Source organism: Equus przewalskii, chromosome 15 (genome assembly GCF_037783145.1).
Source record: "Equus przewalskii isolate Varuska chromosome 15, EquPr2, whole genome shotgun sequence".
Classification (NCBI taxonomy): Eukaryota; Metazoa; Chordata; class Mammalia; order Perissodactyla; family Equidae; genus Equus; species Equus przewalskii.
In genome coordinates this window covers 4,255,554-4,274,230 of record NC_091845.1, presented here as the reverse complement: position 1 = coordinate 4,274,230, position 18,677 = coordinate 4,255,554, and the positions used below count along the sequence as shown (strand labels likewise).

The window sequence follows — 18,677 nt, the reverse complement described above, 5'->3', positions numbered from 1 at the left end:
AGATTAATGATGTCAGTACTTAAGCCTGTGCTCTAGCTGTCAGGAAATTTCACATCACAGGGCAGTGAAAGCACGGCTGCAATTATGTTAAAAACAACGAAAACTAAGTGATGACAACAGCGATTTCTTCTGCCTGTCTACGGATAGGATCGCCCAGAAATTTATGAGGAGAGAGATTATGTGTGTCCCTTTATCTTTCGTCTACATATTATTTCCTATTAATTTTAAAAATACTTCCCCTTCTGTTGATGATGGACATGCCAGAACACATCTCATTAGGAAGAAAAATTATGACCTTGATTTCTATGCTTTGGTTAAAAATTTTTTCCAAACTGTATGTTATCATGCATTTATAATGAACAGATAAACATGAGCTGATCTCCTTTCTTGTTACTAAAATACAAAGAATGTGATGATCAATTAAAGCGAAGGCGGATTAGCAAGAAAGCCATCCTGCTCTGACTGTGTCACTGGGTTGATCAGGGAACCAGTGCTTATGCAGGAATCTGGGGTCCCAAGGTTTCACCCAATATTTGCAATGAAGTGCCTTCGGGGCTTTAACGTTTCTTTCTTTTGGAAAGATCATTACTCTTCTCCTGATTCTTCTCACAATAGATGGAAAGATATTGATGCTATAAATACTGAAGTTCGAGTGAGCACCCTGAGACGGCTTTACGATGCTGTCCATCCGCAAGATCAATGGGAATTCTGACCCACGGGTTTTGAGAAATAGCTGTCATCCATCTACTCACGCAGTCCTCAGGTTCTTTTTCCTCATTCTTCTGCAGTTTGTACCTGTCACAAATGCTCTGTCCACAGCCCTGACTTCTAGTGGGTGATGACTTGGCTTCCCTGACTATGCCAGTGTTTCTCTGTGTAGTTCTCTTCGTAGTTCTCCAGCTAAAATTGTGCCACAAGGTAGACAGTATTACCCAATATACTCACAGCCCCAAATCCACTTACATGGTGTATGATCAGTTGCATCTTATTTTGCCCATTTTTACTTTAATTTATAGATGACGATTTTAATTACAATGATGAGGAAGTTGACCTATATGATAATGACAAACCTATATGATAATGACTTGTATGATAACGACAATACCTCTCATGTATGTTAGGCACATTCCTAAGTGCCGATGTTAATCAAATTATTTACACACCATGTCCACCCCGACAGATGTGCATTACTGGGCTCATGTTTCAGATGAAAAAGACATGTGCCCTTCCTCCCCTTCCCGCTGTAATCTGTGCCGCCCACAGGATCAGGAGCACACAAGCTGGCACTGGAGTCGGGAACAGGGTTTGTCCTTCCATTACACCAACTTCTTCTCTTGTGACCACTGGATCGAGTGAAATGACCTTGGCATTCTTCCCTAGTTGGTGACCCATATGATAATATTATATGTGACATGATTATCCATGATTTGGGTAATTGCAGAATGTCTAGAGTGATTGGTTCTTTGACCAGGGTATAAAAGGGCATCTTAACTGCTATATCTTTCTCACGAGGGAACCCCAGTCTTCACGATCAGCATTAAGAGCTCTTAGAGGTAACTTTTCAAAATGAATGCTTCAATTTCCAAGTGACATTTCTTACTCTCTTAGGTTTGTTTTATTTTGTTTTCCCTTAACTTGCCCACTAGCCTTTCCTTCCTCTTTCACAAAGTGGTCTCTCCAAATGTGGCCTGCTTCGGAATTTTCTTCCACTTCATTTACTCTGTGATATATGTCATTATATTCAGAATTTCAAGTGTCTCCGAGAGCGGCTAGTTTTCTCCACTATGTAAAATGAGATTTTTTTCTTGGAACATAGGTAAGTCAGGTACCAGCTCAGCATCAACCACCCCTAAGAGGCTTATTTCAGGAGGTCTACCTAGGTCATCCTGCTGATGGGAACGAGTTTATCTTCCGGCCCCCTGATCTCCTAAACAGTGATGTGCACTCAGGTGATGAACCACAGCTGTGACGGGCCCAAAAATAGAATTTCTTTTACCTTGTTTTCATGAAATGTTAACAATCACCAGGATGCTTTCTAATAAAAATAACATATTAGCACAGAAATAGCTATCTACTTTTATTTATAATGTTTACAAACAAACACAAAACGTATTTTTGTGGTGTGTGTGCTTCGTTGATACAGTTGTGTGTGGTCCACAATGTTTGGAGACAGCTAGATAATTAGTCTTATTCTCTGTTGTCTCTCCTGGCACTCCATAGAAGAAATAACAGTGGATGCTTGTGAATACATCAAATTGTGTCACTCCGCTTGAGCAATACTAAGGCAAAAGAAGATTAACTTTTCTTGTGCTTCTTATAGAATTTCTCCTATAGGAAAACAAGTTTCCAGTGGGTTTTCTTTCTTTTTTTTTCTTTTCTTTTCTTTCTTTTTTTCTTAGCAATCATGTCCTTTACTCATTGGGAAAAAAAGGTCTCTTTCAATATATCAAGTAGTAAAGGAAGAGATGGGCAAACTGGAGAGGTCAACAAGGATGGAGACAAGTCTGGAAACCCTGTCTTGTGTGGAACAATGGAAGAAACTGGACTCCTTTGCCTGGAAAAAAACCAGCATTAGTAGGCACGTGATAGTTGTTCTCTGCTAATTTAAGAGATGTTATGAGGCAGAGAAAACAGATTTGCTCTGTTTGGTTTCAAAGAGTAGACACGAAGACCAGAGGCTACTAGGACATTGGTTGTGTCTCAGAATGAGAATTCTCATAGGTGCAATTGCCCAAATATGGGATCAGACTGATTTGTGAGGAGAAAAAGCCGGTTTATTTTTTGACCCCTTATTACGGGTTGGCTCCTTGGAAGGCAGACTCAGAGACACATTAACTGCAGGACCCAGTCGTTTTCACAGCAGTGACACTTAAGCCATGATTTCGTGCATCTTATTGCAAGTCCCAGGCAACTGCACACTCCTGCCTTTCCTGACTCATCTCTGTTTGTAGGACTGCAGTCCCCGAAATATGCTGAAAAGAATGGAGCCCGACACCCTCCTAAGATCACTGAAACCTGCTACTTGACCACCTTTACAACGTTATGTATTTGTAAAGCTTTGTATTTTCAAACTAAGTTAAAACAAAGCTTGTATTTCAGAGAAATTGTACAAGGTAAGTTTCCAATTTTCAATGTAATTTATCTTATACTATTCTTTTAAAAAGCTATCTTTTAATGTTATTACATATCTAAATAGTGTTATTCTTTTAAAATATTGTCAGTATATATTTCAATACTTACATGACACAGATTTACACGAAATACATACATTTCATAAATACATAGAAAACAGAGAAGACCATTTAGCCCCATTTGAAGGATAGCATGTGACTCGTAAAACTTATAGACAGCTAGAAAATTAGATTAATATTTTTCTCCTATTTCTCCTGGGCATACCACAGGAGTAAACTCTAATCTGCTGAATGTGTTAATGGAGAAAATTGTATCACTCTACTTGCTCAATACTTTGGGAAAAGCTTAACTTTTCTAATGCTGTTATGGAATTTCTGTTTTAGAAAATCAAAAATTCCCAAAGGCTTTAGAACAAGCACCCACCTCAGATCTGAATTCCTAAATGCTAGCCCATGTTCACAGCAACTACACATAATAGAACTACTTGTTAAGGACCTATGAAAATATTTTAGCCGTACACTCTTGATTTAGAGATAGCAAATCTGTCAAAATATGTGTCTGGATCTGTTTTACAATGTTATGGACCTCCTATTTATAAGGCTTGAGTTAAAGTAAATACCTGCATTGCACAGGGAAAATATCACCAGTTTCTCTAGTATAATGAATGTGAATATCATGATATCCATGAATATCACCAAAGTCCCTAGTAAATTTCGTGCTTGATCCTCAGGACTGGAGAGGTCAGTGCTGACCTGAAGGAGACGCGCATGCTCCGACTGCCACGGAGAGACGTCCTTTCAGTGGGGGTGGACACCAGTCTGATAGTTAAAACCTTTGAAAGGAATAATTAAGAATCCACTTACTTGTGGTTATGGTTGCCACCAAAGTACCATATGCCAAGAATGGAAAGAAAAAAAGTTTGGAAATGTGTCCCTGCTAATGATTGATAACTCGATTCTGTCCACTTAAAGGTAGTTCTCTTCTGGCGTGATAATGAAAAATATGTAAGATGTGAACTTATCTTGGGGGATTCTGAGAAAAGAGTAAACTTCCATCAGAGTCCTATGAACAGAGAGTGTTGAAATGATCTACATTTTGGTAGTGATTTCTTCTTTCTTTTTAGGCAGAGGCAGAGATAGGAAATTATTAAGGGAACTGCATCAACTCTCCAAGTCACATGTATGAGGAACTAAATAATAATAAAAACAATAGCTAACATTTCCATAGAGATCCCCATGCATCAGGCGCTCTTCTCTGTTTGGGACATTTACTTAATTGGTCTATCCTCATAATATCTGGAGAATGTAGGTAATATGGTTATCAGATTTTACACATGACATCACTGAGGCTCAGACGTGTTAAAGTGACCGCTCAGGGTCACAGTAATAAATATCAGATTATACACGTAAATTCAAGCAGCCTACCTTCAGAGTACAGACTTATCAACGTTGAGTTTTTATATATTGAAACTATTCAGTCTGGCAATAAGTAAATCAGAATAAAGACAGAACTGACATAATGTAACTGTGTGCATGGCTATCTCGTTGACACCTTTTGCTTGGGAAGTTCTCATTTCCACTTTTATGCAATTCTCTGCACTCTGATTCGACAAAGATTATAGTGCTTTTATGATATACTCAGCATTTTATCAGGTTTCTGTAGACACAAAGGCAAATTGGCTATTTTTACTACGGAGGAAAACTCAGGTAATGTAAGCCCAGCAATGGGATACACAGTCCAGTGAAGACTGGGAAGTGGTGAAACTAGAGAAATATTGGGCATGGCTTTCAGGAGGGTGGTAAAGTAGTCTTACACATGGAGGGGAGAAAGAATGCATTTGGATTATTCCAGCTATTTTGATGATGGCAATTGTGCTGATTGAGTTGATATTGCTCATAGTTGTGATAAAGAATTTTTTTTAAAAGATTTTATTTTTCCTTTTTCTCCCAAAGCCCCCTAGTACATAGTTGTGTAATTCTAGTTGTGGGTCCTTCTAGTTGTGGCATGTGGGATGCCACCTCAGCATGGCCTGATGAGTGGTGCCACGTCTGCGCCCAGGATTTGAACCGGCAAAACTCTGGGCTGCAGCAGCGGAGCGCGTGAACTTAACCACTCGGCCACGGGGCAGGCCCAAGAATTTTTCTTGAGTTTTTCCTTGGGCATTTATTACATGCTTATTTTCCCCCCAAAAGATGGATAAAAATAACAAGCTTTCCAGTTTCATTGACATAAGGAATATCTCTTTCTTCGAAGTTGGAATTGGAATCACAGCCAACACCACCCTTCTTTTCTTCCACGTCCACACCTTCCTTCTCAAGCACCGACTCAAGCCCACTGACCTACTCATTGGTCACTTGGCCCTAATCCACATAGTCATGCTGCTAACCATGGGGTTCATGGCTACAGACATCTTTGGGTCTCAGAAAATTTGGGATGACATCAAATGTAAATCAGTTATCTCCTTGTACAAGTTGATGAGAGGCCTGTCCATTTGTACTGTGTACCTACTGAGTGTCACCCAGGCCATCACCATGAGCTCCAGGGCTCCTGTTTGGCAAAGTTAAAACATAAATTATCACTTCACAACCTGTATTGTATTCCCATTCTATGGGTCTTTAATATGACCATAAGTGGTTACTTCTTAATATCTGTCATTGCCACCCCCAATGTGACTGCCCTCCATCTTCTGTTTGTCACTGAATCCTGCTCACTTTCGCCTATGAGTTACTTCCTTGGCTACATATATTCTGCACTGGCGACATTCCAGGGTGTCTTCCTGATGGGGCTCACGGCCCTCTCCAGTGGGTACATGGTGGTTCTCCTGTACGGTCATAAGAGGCAGTCCCAGCATCTTCACAGCACCAATCTTTCTCCAAAAGCATCGCCAGAAGAAAGGGCCACCCACACCATTCTGTTGCTCATGAGTTTCTTTGTGGTCACTTACTTTTGGGACTTCATTTTTTCCTCCTCCTCAACAATGATGTGGAACAATGATCCTGTGCATTTGTGTCTCCAGATGCTTCTGGGAAATGGCTATGCCACCATCAGTCCCTTGGTATTAATCAATAGGGAAAAAACCCAAATAATCAGGGTCTTAAAATAAACATGGGTGGAACAACAATAAATGTGATGGATAATGCCTTTAAAAGGTAAACCAAAGCATTGACTTCAAAATGATTAATCATGGTGTACAGAGTGTGCTCTCTGGGTTAACTGAATTATATGGATTTAGGCCTTTTCTGTTAAGCCTACTTACTTTGATACATGGAGTTCACAAGTACTTAGCAGATCATTTAACAATATACCCATATGAGAGAATTCAGATGTCTCACTCAAATCACATTCATAAGAATTGGACCCCTTATCCAGTAATAAATTTTAAAGTGATAAGAAGGAGAAAAATGATTATCTGGGGATAGAGGAGGGGGACAAGAAAAGCAGGAATCAAAATTTCCAAAGGGGCACAAGAAAAATTTGGGGTGATTGTGGTCATATTTTCACATGTGTTATCTATGTTGAAAAGGATCCATTTGTATGCTTCAAATTTGTACAGTTTATTACATATCAGTTAATGCAAATAAGCTGTTAAAAACCAAAGTGAAAAAGAGAGAACATAAAACCTCGTTAACTAATTTAATTTTAATTACTGATTAAAATAATATGTGGGTATGTGTGTCTACATATGTACACGGAACACATTTGTATGAGAGAATTTTAAATACTGACCATGTACAAGGTCAGAGAAAATCTCTACATATACCATAAACAAAAGTCTCACAGTCTTAATAATCTAGACACAATTTATACTATCAGCAAATAACAAAAAGCTTACATATAGAAATTATTCATCTTCTTGTAAAATGTTTTAGGCCTTATGTAAAACCTATAGATGAGATATAAATTTTAAAATGAAGTTAGATACAGGGAGGCAGAATAGAACATGAATTCATATCTTTAATATTACATGTCAGATTTGGAAACCAGAAAGTCAGTAATTCTAACCGTTGCTTTCTCCTGTTTAGTAACAGAAAGGCTATAATAGCAAACTCTGGTGTTATTTTGGTTTTTAAAAATGTAATTAAAACATTAAAATTATTCTTCTTCTTCCCATAGCATAACATTAGGAGCAACAGAAAATGCACAAAACACTTTTTCCTCTAACACGCTGTCTGTGTGATGAATCTTAGAATCGGGTTCCTAACACATATAATGTGGCTATTGTTCTTGTACGTGAAAAGACAGGCTGGGCAGTACAAATGCCTACTGCTTTAAATTCAGGATAAACGAAGGCAAACATCCCTTTAAATACCTACTAGTATTTGCCAAAATAAATGTAATCCCAGGGTCAAAATACGAACAATGATCTAAGACCAGAAGATTAAGCAAACTCAAAGCCTGTGCTGCTTTTGAGACATTTAGTCATAACCCAGATAATTGATATTTACATGCTCTGCCAGGGCAGGGCACAGGGCTTGGGTTCACAACAGGTGGGAAGTTGAAATTGAGAAACCACATAAAGTGGGACCTTTAAGAGAAGTGTAGATTCAATAAAATGTGACAAGTGGTAATGGGACCATGAGCCAGCCCTTCTTTACCCTACAGCTGGTGGTGATGAAAGTTTTCCCTCAGGTCTGCTTGGGTTGCACACAAATGTGTGATGCAGGATATCTGATGTTAGTGTTCCAGAGCAGGAAAGAAACAAACAAAAATTCATTCTCAAAAAATTCCCTGAATTAAAATCAGCTATATATGAATGTAAAATCTAAAGCTGCAGACCATTCCAAAACCTAATTTCTGTAGAAATTAAAGAAGAAAGAACCAGGTCTACAATACTGAAGATACTGGGATAACCATATAGATAAAACAAAAATGAAAAATATTTTTAAAATTTACAAAGGGATTTAACCAGCTTCCCAGATCTGGGCAGACCCCAGAGAGTTCCCCCGCATCTCAGTCTGACCCTTTCCCTGTTTGCCTTAAACTACACAAAAGTCTTCCTGTTATCCAAAAAATCTTCTCTTGAGCCAATGGTTCATCCAGCTATCCTATCTTCTCTTCTCTTTAGCCATCAAATTTCATAAATACAGGGTTTTTTTTTTTTTTTTAAAAAGGACTTAAAAACATGAGCAAAGATAAAAGCACTATAAAAGTAAAAAAAAGTATTAGAAGTCAGCATCATGGTGGAGTGAGAGGTTCCCTTTGTCTCTCCAGTCTAAATTACAACCAAACAGACATCAATAGACCAATAGAGGATTCCCTACACAGCACAACAGAATGCCTAAGACATCCAGGCAGTTCTATAGCAGAAGGTGGATGGACTGGACCCCTGGGAAGCAGTGAAAGCAGGAGAGCAGCCCCCTCCCCCAACCCTGGCAACAGCCAATCAGGACACAGATCCTCATGCAGCAGCCTGTGCAACTGTGAGTGGAGGCAAGGGTGGCCCAGCCCCACACACTTGAATGCCAGTGGAGAGGTGGCAGACCTGCACACACACTTGTGTGTGACAACATCTCCAAGGCAGTGGTGGTCGTGGCCAGTGGCAGCCATGCGCATGCAAAAACACCCCTGGGGTGGCAGGAGTGGCCGGTGGCAGCCCTGTGCATGCACACAATGCCCACGGTGCAGTAGGAGCAGCACGACGGGAGCACTGCCCCATGATGGTGAGTGGAGCAGTGGCAGAGGCAGCAGCCGAACCCACACAACTATAAGCAGACAAGGCTGGAGCACCCACACCCCAGTAGTGGCACCCCTGACACCAATTCCACCCACAGTGAGGGCTACATACAATACCCAGGTCCCTGGGCCCCCACCAGTGACAGTGACACCCATGAACCCAGCACCCCTAGCAGTGGTGCAACCAGAATGCCCAGACAGCTGGGGAACAGCAACACAGGTGGTGCACAGGACAACAGCATCTGAGCCTGTGAAGAGCCAATGCAGGAACACAAGACCCAGGTGACCAGAATCAAAGTGACCAAAGGCATACCCAAATAAGAAAAGGTGATTACTACCACAAATGTGCCGGCAGAGGACCAATTCATCAAACACCATGAAGGACTACAGTAACACTGCAGAACTGAAAGTAAATGAGAACGCTCCAGAAACCAAATCTGAAATTCACAATCAGAAATTAACAATCTCACTGACACAACTCAAAATAGCAGTCATTAAAAAAACTCAACGAGTGACAAGAAAACTCAGAAACAAAGTTCAATGAGCTCAGGAATGAAATGAATGAACAGAAGGAATACTTCACCAAAGAGACTGAAGCTCTAAAAAAAACAAAAACAAAGAGAAACTCTGGAGATGAAGAACGTAATTAATGAGATAAAAAATAATGCAGAAAGTATAAAAAGTAGAGCAGACCTTATGGAGGAGAGGATTAGTGACCTCGAAGGCAGAAACATAGAAATCATTCAGATGGAGGAGGAGAGAGAACTGAGATTTTTAATAAGTGAAGAAATTCTTTGAGAAATATCCTACTCAATGAGGAAAAAGCAACATAAGGATTAAAAGTTTCCCAAAGGGAGAAGGGAGGGGGAAAGGAGCAGAGAACTTATTCAAAGAAATAATAGCAGACAACTTCCCAAACCTGGGGAAGGAACTGGACATGCAAGTCGATGAAGCTAATAGAATCCCTAATTACATCAATGCAAAAAGACCTTCTCCAAGGCATATAATGTTAAAAGTGTCAAAAGTCAATGACAAAGAAAAAATATTACAGGCAGCAAGACAGAAGAAAATAACCTACAATGGAACCCCAATTAGGCTTTCAGCAAATTTCTGAGCAGAAACCTTACAGGCTAGGAGAGAGTGGAATGATATGTTCAAAATACTGAAAGACAAAAACTATCAGCCAAGAATACTCTATCCAGCAAAATGATCCTTCAGATACGACAGAGAAATCAAAGCTTTCTCAGACAGTCAAATCTGAGGGAGTCCATTGCCACTATACCCACCCTAAAAGAAATGTTGACGGGAGGCCTCCTACCTGAAACAAAAAGGCAAAGGTTTACAAAGCTTTGAGCAAGGAGGTAAATACATAGACAAAATCAAACAATTGCACCTCTCTACCAGAATAGGTAAGTAAATGTTTATAACATAAAGGATAAAGGAAAAGAAAGCATCAAAAAATAACTATAAACACTTCAATTTAGTCACAAACTCACAACACAAATAAGAATAATTTGTGACAACAAAACATAGAAGGGGAAGAGGAAAGGGATGGAACCTGCTAAGGCTGCTGGAGATAAGAGGCTATCAGAAAATAGACAATCTCATCCATGAGATCTTTGATAAAAAACCTCACAGTAATCACTAAACAAAAAATCAGAGCAGAGTCACAAATCACAAATAAAGAGAAAACTGAGGAAACCATCACAGAAAAACCACCAAACTGGAATGGCAAACAAAAATACAAGGAAAAAGAAACAAGGGAAATATAGAACAACTGGAAAACAAAAGATACAATGGCAGTATTAAGCCCTCATATAGAAGTAATCACTCTAAATGTAAATGGATTGAACTCACCAATCACAGAGTGGCTGCGTGGATTAAAAAACAAGACCCAACAATATGCTGCCTCCAGGAAACATATCTCATTTCTACAGACGAACATAGCTCAGAGTGAAGGGATGGAAGATGATACTCCAAGCAAATGGCAAGAAAAAGAAAGCAGATTTAACCATACTTATATCAGACAAAACAGACTTCAAGATAAAAAAGGTGAGGAGAGACAAAGAGGGGTAGTATATAATGATAAAGAGATATTCCACCAAGAAAGCACAACACCTATTAATATTCATGCACCTAACACAGGAGCACCAAAGTATAAAACGCAACTCTTAACAGATCTAAAGGGAGAAATCAACACCCCACTTACATGAATGGATAGATCATCCAGACAGAAAGTCAACAAGGAAACAGTGACCTAAAATGAAACCCTAGACCAGATTGCCTTAATAGATCTATAGAGAACATTCCATCCAAACGCAGCAGAATACACATTGTCCTCAAGTGCACAAGGAAGTTTCTCAAAGATAGACCATATATTAGGAAATAAGGCAAGCCTCAACAAATTTAAGAAGACTGAAATCATATCAAGTATCTTTTCCAACCACAATGCTATGAAACTAGAAATCAGCTACAAGCAAACAGCTGGGAAAATCACACATATGTGGAGACTAAATCACATGCTACTGAACAATCATTGGATCAATGAAGAAATCAAAGGCGAAAGAAAAACACACCTGGAAACAAATGAAAATGAAAACACAAGATACTAACTCTCATGGGATGCAGCAAAAGCTGTGCTAAGAAGGAAATTTATAGCAATACAGGCGTACCTCCACAAACAAGAAAAATCTCACATAAGTAATCTTAAATTATGCCTAGAAGAACTGAAAAAGAAGAACAAAGCCCAAAGTCAGTAGGAGAAGGGAAATAATAAAAATCAGAGCAGAAATAAAGGAAATAGAAACTAAAAAGAAAGAAAGAAAGGATCAATGAAATAAAGAATTGTTCTTTGAGAAGATAAACAAAATTGACAAACCCTTGGCCAGGCTCACTAAAAATAATGAGAGGGTTCAAATACATAAATCAGAAATGAAAGAGGAGAAATTACAATGGACACCACAGAATTACACAGGATTATATGAGAATACTATGAAAAGCTATACACCAACAAACTGGATAACCTGCAAGAAATGGATAAATTCTTAGAATCATATGACTTCCCAAAACCGAATCAAGAAGAAATAGAGAATCTGAATAGTCCAATCACAGGAGATTAAAACAGTAATAAGCAACCTACCAAAAACAAATGCCCAAGACCGGAGAGCTTCTCTGGTGATTCTAGCAAACATTCAAAGAAGATTTAATACTTATCCTTCTCAAACTCTTTCAAAAAACTGAAGAGGATTCCTAACTCATTTTACGAGGCCAGTATTATCCTGATACCAAAACCAGACAAGGATGACCCCAAAAAATAAAATTATAGGCCAATATTGCTGATGAACATAGATGCAAAAATCCTCAAGAAACACATTAGCAAATTGCATGCAACAGTGCATTAAAAGGATCATATACCTGAACAGACATTTCTCCAAAGAAGATATACAGATGGCCAATAGGCACATGAAAAAATGCCCATCATCACTGATCAGCAGGGAAATGCAAATCAAAACTACACGAAGATATCACCTTACACCCGTTGTAATGGCTAAAATAACCAAGACAAAAAAATAACAAATGTTGGAGAGGTCTTGGAGAAAAAGGAACCCTCATACACTGCTCATGTGAATGCAAACTGGTGCAGCCACTGTGGAAAACAGTATGGAGATTTCTCAAAAAATTAAAAATAGAGGGCGCGGCGACCCCCAGCTGTCATTGCCTGCCCCGTGGGGCAAGGGATTGCCGGAGATCCCGGAGAGGACTGGGGCTGGGTGGAGCTCCAGAGGCCGGCTCCGGGGCCCGGGCGGGGAAGCTCCAGAGTTCCGCCCAGGCAGCAGACAAAACTCTCTGTCTGCCATTAGCGGAGGGGCCACGCCCAGCATCCACAACACCGGGAGGGTCCCGGAGAGGAGAATATCAGGCAGGGCAGTAACTGACCAGCTACCACTGAAATCAGGATCTCCGGCTATCCCCCAGACAGGGCAAAGGGCTCCCCGAGTTCCTGGGGAACAGGACTGGGGCTGGGTGGAGTTCCAGCGACCTGACTCCGTAGCCTAGGGGGAAACCCTACAGGCTCACAGCAGCCTCAGCGAAAGCCTCTGCACAGCACTAGTAGAGAGCACCCATCCGGCAGCCACAAGGCTGGAAGACCCCGGGACAAAAGTAGCATAGCTAGGTGAGCTAACCACAGACTGTAGAAGATGCCAATAGCTCTGCTGTGACCCATAGTGGACAAGTGAGATTTTGTGGGTGCCGACAGTGACGGAGCGGCAAATATAAGTGATCCTACCCCTGGCCGCTGGAAAAGCCCATAACACCATTGCAGACTCCAAGGAGGGAGCACGTCTAGGTGGGCTGCAACAGTAGGCACCAGCAGCCTGAAGCCCCCCCGTGACGGCCCCCACGACAGAAGAGGGAATCCAAAGGACCACTGTGACTACGAGGAGGGGCCCAGGCCCAGTTAGCAACTGCAGATAGGGTTCCTGCTTGGTGCAGTATAAACAGCTGCTCCCCCACCACACCAGCAGAAACAAATGGAAGCAGCAACTAAACTCTATCTCTATGCAGAGGCACAAATCTACAACATCAAGCAATATGAAAAAATACATTAGATCTCCAGAACAGAAGGAAAATAACAAATACACAGAAAACAATCCCAAAGAAAATGAAATATATAACCTAAATGACGATGACTTCAAAACAGCCATCATTAAAATACTCGATGAGTCAAGAGAGATTTCAGATAGACAACTCAACGAGTTCAGGAGCTATGTCACAAAAGAGTTTGATACGATAAAGAAGAACCAAGCAGAAATACTGGAAATGAAGAACACAATAGAGGAGATTAAGAAAAATCTAGACACACTGAACAGTAGGGCCGATAATATGGAGGAAAGAATTAGCAATTTGGAAGATGGGAATATAGAAATGCGGCAGGCAGAGGAGGAGAGAGAAGTAAGACTAAAAAGAAATGAAGAAACTCTCCGAGAATTATCAGACACAATTAGGAGATGCAACGTAAGGATTATAGGTATACCAGAGGGAGAAGAGAAGGAGAAAGGGGCAGAAAGCCTATTCAAAGAAATAATGGCTGAGAACTTCCCAAATCTGGTGAGGGAGATGGATCTTCAGGTGACAGAAGCCAATAGATCTCCAAACTTTATCAGTGCAAGAAGACCAACCCCACGGCATATAGTAGTGAAGCTAGCAAAAGTCAACGACAAGGAGAAAATACTAAGGACAGCCAGGCAAAAGAAACTAACCTACAAAGGAACCCCCATCAGGCTATCAGCAGATTTCTCAGCAGAAACTTTACAGGCTAGAAGAGAGTGGAATGATACATTCAAAAATCTGAAGGACAAAAACCTACAGCCGAGAATTCTCTACCCAGCGAAAATATCCTTCAAATACGATGGAGAAATAAAAACTTTCCCAGATAAACAAAAATTAAGGGAGTTCATTGCCACAAAACCTCCTCTTCAGGAAATCCTCAGGAAAACCCTCATTCCTGAAAAATCCAAAAAAGGAAAGGGGCTACAAAACCAAGAGCAGAGGAGATAAGTAGAAGGACAACAACAGAGAGTAGCAGCTCTACATCAGAACAGATTAAACCATGGGACGAGAAACAAAGGAAACTGAAGAAAACCGGAAAACAAGACACAAAATGGTAGTGGTAGGCCCCCACATCTCAATAATCACTCTGAAAGTAAATGGATTGAACTCCCCAATCAAAAGACACAGAGTGGCAGGATGGATCAAAGAACAAGACCCAAGAATATGCTGCCTCCAGGAAACACACCTCAGCCCCAAAGACAAACACAGACTCAGAGTGAAGGGATGGAGAACAATACTCCAAGCTAATAATGAACAAAAGAAAGCAGGTGTCGCTATACTAATATCAGACAAGGTAGACTTCAAAGCAAAACAGATAAAGACAGACAAAGAGGGACAGTATATAATGATAAAAGGGACTCTCCACCAAGAAGACATAACACTTATAAATATATACGCACCCAACACAGGAGCACCAAAATTTGTAAAGCAACTCTTAATAGAACTAAAAGAAGACATCAACAACAATACAATAATAGTAGGGGACCTCAACACACCATTAACACCAATGGACAGAACATCCAGACAGAAAATCAACAAGCAAATAATAGAATTAAATGAAAAATTAGACCAGATGGACTTAATAGATATATATAGAACACTTCATCCAAAAACAGCAGGTTACACATTCTTCTCAAGTGCACATAGAACATTCTCAAGGATTGACCATATTTTGGGAAACAAAGCAAACATCAATAAATACAAGAGAGTTGAAATAATATCAAGCATCTTTTCTGATCATAATGCTATGAAAATAGAAATCAACTACAAGGAAAAAGCAGAGAAAGGTGCAAAAATGTGGAGACTAAACAACACACGCTTCTGAACAAACAATGGATCATTGAAGAAATCAAATATTATCTGGAGACAAATGAAAATGAGAACACGACATACCAAATCATTTGGGATGCAGCAAAAGCAGTCCTAAGAGGGAAATTCATTGCAATACAGGCTCACCTCACTAAACAAGAAAAAGCTCACATAAGCAACCTCAAACGACACCTAACAGAACTAGAAAAAGAAGAACAAACAAAGCCCAGAGTCAGTAGAAGGAGGGAAATAATAAAAATAAGAGCAGAAATAAACGATATTGAAACAAAAAAGACAGTAGAAAGGATCAATGAAACAAAGAGTTGGTTCTTCGAAAAAATAAACAAAATAGACAAACCTTTAGCCAGACTCACCAAGAAAAGAAGAGAGAAATCTCAAATAAAAAAATTAGGAATGAGAGAGGAGAAATCACAACAGATACCAATGAAATACAAGGGATCATAAGAGAATACTATGAAAAACTATATGCCAAAAAATTGAACAACCTGGAAGAAATGGACAACTTCCCAGACTCCTACAACCTCCCCAAACTGAATCAGGAAGAAATGGAGAATCTGAACAGGCCAATCACAAGTAAGGAAATAAAAACGGTAATCAAAAACCTCCCCAAAAATAAGAGTCCAGGACCAGACGGCTTCTCTGGAGAATTCTACCAAACATTCAAAGAAGACTTAATACCTATTCTTCTCAAACTATTCCAGAAAATTGAGGAAGATGGAGCACTCCCTAACACATTCTATGAAGCCAACATCACTCTGATCCCCAAACCTGACAAGGACAACACAAAGAAGGAGAACTACAGGCCGATATCACTGATGAACATAGATGGAAAAATCCTCAAGAAAATTCTGGCAAACCGAATACAGCAATACATCAAAAAGATTATACACCATGATCAAGTGGGATTTATACCAGGGACACAGGGATGGTCCAACATCCGCAAGTCAATCAACGTGATACACTACATCAACAAAATGAAAAACAAAAACCACATGATCATCTCAATAGACGCAGAGAAAGCATTCGACAAGATCCAACACCCATTTATGATAAAAACCCTCAAGAAAATGGGTATAGAAGGAAAGTACCTCAACATAATAAAGGCCATATATGACAGACCCACAGCCAACATCATACTCAATGGGCAAAAACTGAAAGCCATCCCTCTGAGGACAGGAACAAGACAAGGGTGCCCACTTTCACCACTCCTATTCAACATAGTACTGGAGGTGTTGGCCAGAGCAAATCGGCAGGAAAAAGAAATGAAAGGAATCCAAATAGGTAATGAAGAGGTAAAACTCTCGCTGTTTGCAGACGACATGATCTTATATATAGAAAACCCCAAAGAATCCATAGAAAAACTATTAGAAATAATCAACAACTACAGCAAAGTAGCAGGGTATAAAATCAACATACATAAATCAGTAGCATTTCTATGCACTAACAATGAACTAACAGAAAAAGAACTCAAGAACTCAATCCCATTCACAATCACAACGAAAAGAATAAAATACCTTGGGATAAACTTAACCAAGGAAGTGAAGGATCTATACAATGAAAACTACAAGACTTTCTTGAAAGAAATTGACGACGACATAAAGAGATGGAAAGACATTCCATGCACTTGGATTGGAACAATAAACATAGTTAAAATGTCCATACTACCTAAAGCAATCTACAGATTCAATGCTATCCCAATCAGAATCCCAAGAACATTCTTCACAGAAATTGAACAAAGAATCCTAAAATTCATATGGGGCAAGAAAGGACCCCGAATTGCTAAAGCAATCCTGAGCAAGAAAAACAAAGCCGGCGGAATCACAATCCCCGATTTCAAAACATACTACAAAGCTACAGTGATCAAAACAGCATGGTACTGGTACAAAAACAGGTCCACAGATCAATGGAACAGAATTGAAAGCCCAGAGATAAAACCACGCATCTATGGACAGCTAATCTTCGACAAAGGAGCTGAGGGCCTACAAGGGAGAAAAGAAAGTCTCTTCAACAAATGGTGCTGGGAAAACTGGACAGCCACATGCAAAAGATTGAAAATTGACCATTCTTTCTCACCACACACCAAAATAAACTCAAAATGGATCAGAGACCTAAAGATTAGGCCTGAAACAATAAGTCTTCTAGAAGAGAATATAGGCAGTACACTCTTTGACATCAGTTTCAAAAGAATCTTTTCGGACACTATAACTCCTCAGTTGAGGGAAACAATAGAAAGAATAAACAAATGGGACTTCATCAGACTAAAGAGCTTCTTCAAGGCAAGGCAAAACAGGATTGAAACAAAAAAACAGCTCACTAATTGGGAAAAAATATTTACAAGCCACTTATCCGACAAAGGGTTAATCTCCATAATATACAAAGAACTCACACAGCTTAACAACAAAAAAACAAACAACCCGATCAAAAATGGGCAGAGGACATGAACAGACATTTCTCAAAAGAAGATATAAATATGGCCAATAGACACATGAAAAGATGTTCACCATCGCTAATCATCAGGGAAATGCAAATCAAAAGTACACTCAGATATCACCTTACACCCGTTAGATTGGCAGAAACATCCAAAACCAAGAGTGACAAATGTTGGAGAGGTTGTGGAGAAAAAGGAACCCTCATACACTGTTGGTGGGAATGCAAACTGGTACAGCCACTATGGAAAACAGTATGGAGATTTCTCAAAAAGTTAAAAATTGAAATACCCTATGACCCAGCCATCCCATTACCGGGTATCTATCCAAAGAACTTGAAATCAGCAATTCCAAAAGTCCCATGCACCCCTATGTTCATTGCAGGATTATTTACAATAGCCAAGATGTGGAAGCAACCTAAGTGCCCATCAAGTGATGATTGGATAAAGAAGATATGGTGTACATATACAATGGCATACTACTCAGCCATAAAAAAAGACAAAATTGGCCCATTCGCAGCAACGTGGATGGACCTCGAGGGTATTATGTTAAGCGAAATAAGCCAGTCAGAGAAAGACAAACTCTATATGACTCCACTCATAGGTGGAAGTTAATATATTGACAAGGAGATCTGATTGGTGGTTACCAGGGAAAAGGGGGGGTGGGGGGAGGGCACAAAAGGGGAAGTGGTGTACCCACAACATGACTAAAAAAACGTACAACTGAAGTCTCACAAGGTTGTAATCTATCATAATATTAATTAAAAATAAGTAAAAAAAAAATTAAAAATAGTAATACCATATGACCCAGCTATCCCACTACTGGGTATCTATCCAAAAAACTTGAAATCAGCAATTGCAAAACTCCCATGCACCCCTGTGTTCATTGCAGCATTATTCACAATAGCCAAGACGTGGAAGCAACCTAAGTGCATATCGACTGATGACAGGAGAAAGAAGATATAGTGTGTGTGTATACACACACACACACACACACACACAATAG

At 39.8% G+C, this 18,677-nt stretch overlaps 1 protein-coding gene and 1 long non-coding RNA gene across 2 annotated transcripts in view; one reads left to right on the top strand and one right to left on the bottom strand.

Moving 5' to 3' along the window:
- The window catches only part of LOC139075909 (uncharacterized), a 155,062-nt gene that overhangs the window by 121,555 nt on the left and 14,830 nt on the right, over positions 1 to 18,677 (bottom strand). The gene's annotated exons all lie outside the window — the stretch shown is intronic.
- On the top strand, positions 5,325 to 6,235 carry LOC103556790 (vomeronasal type-1 receptor 90-like). The gene is given in 2 exon segments (XM_070574632.1): positions 5,325 to 5,673; positions 5,676 to 6,235. Coding segments are annotated over 2 exon segments (909 nt in total).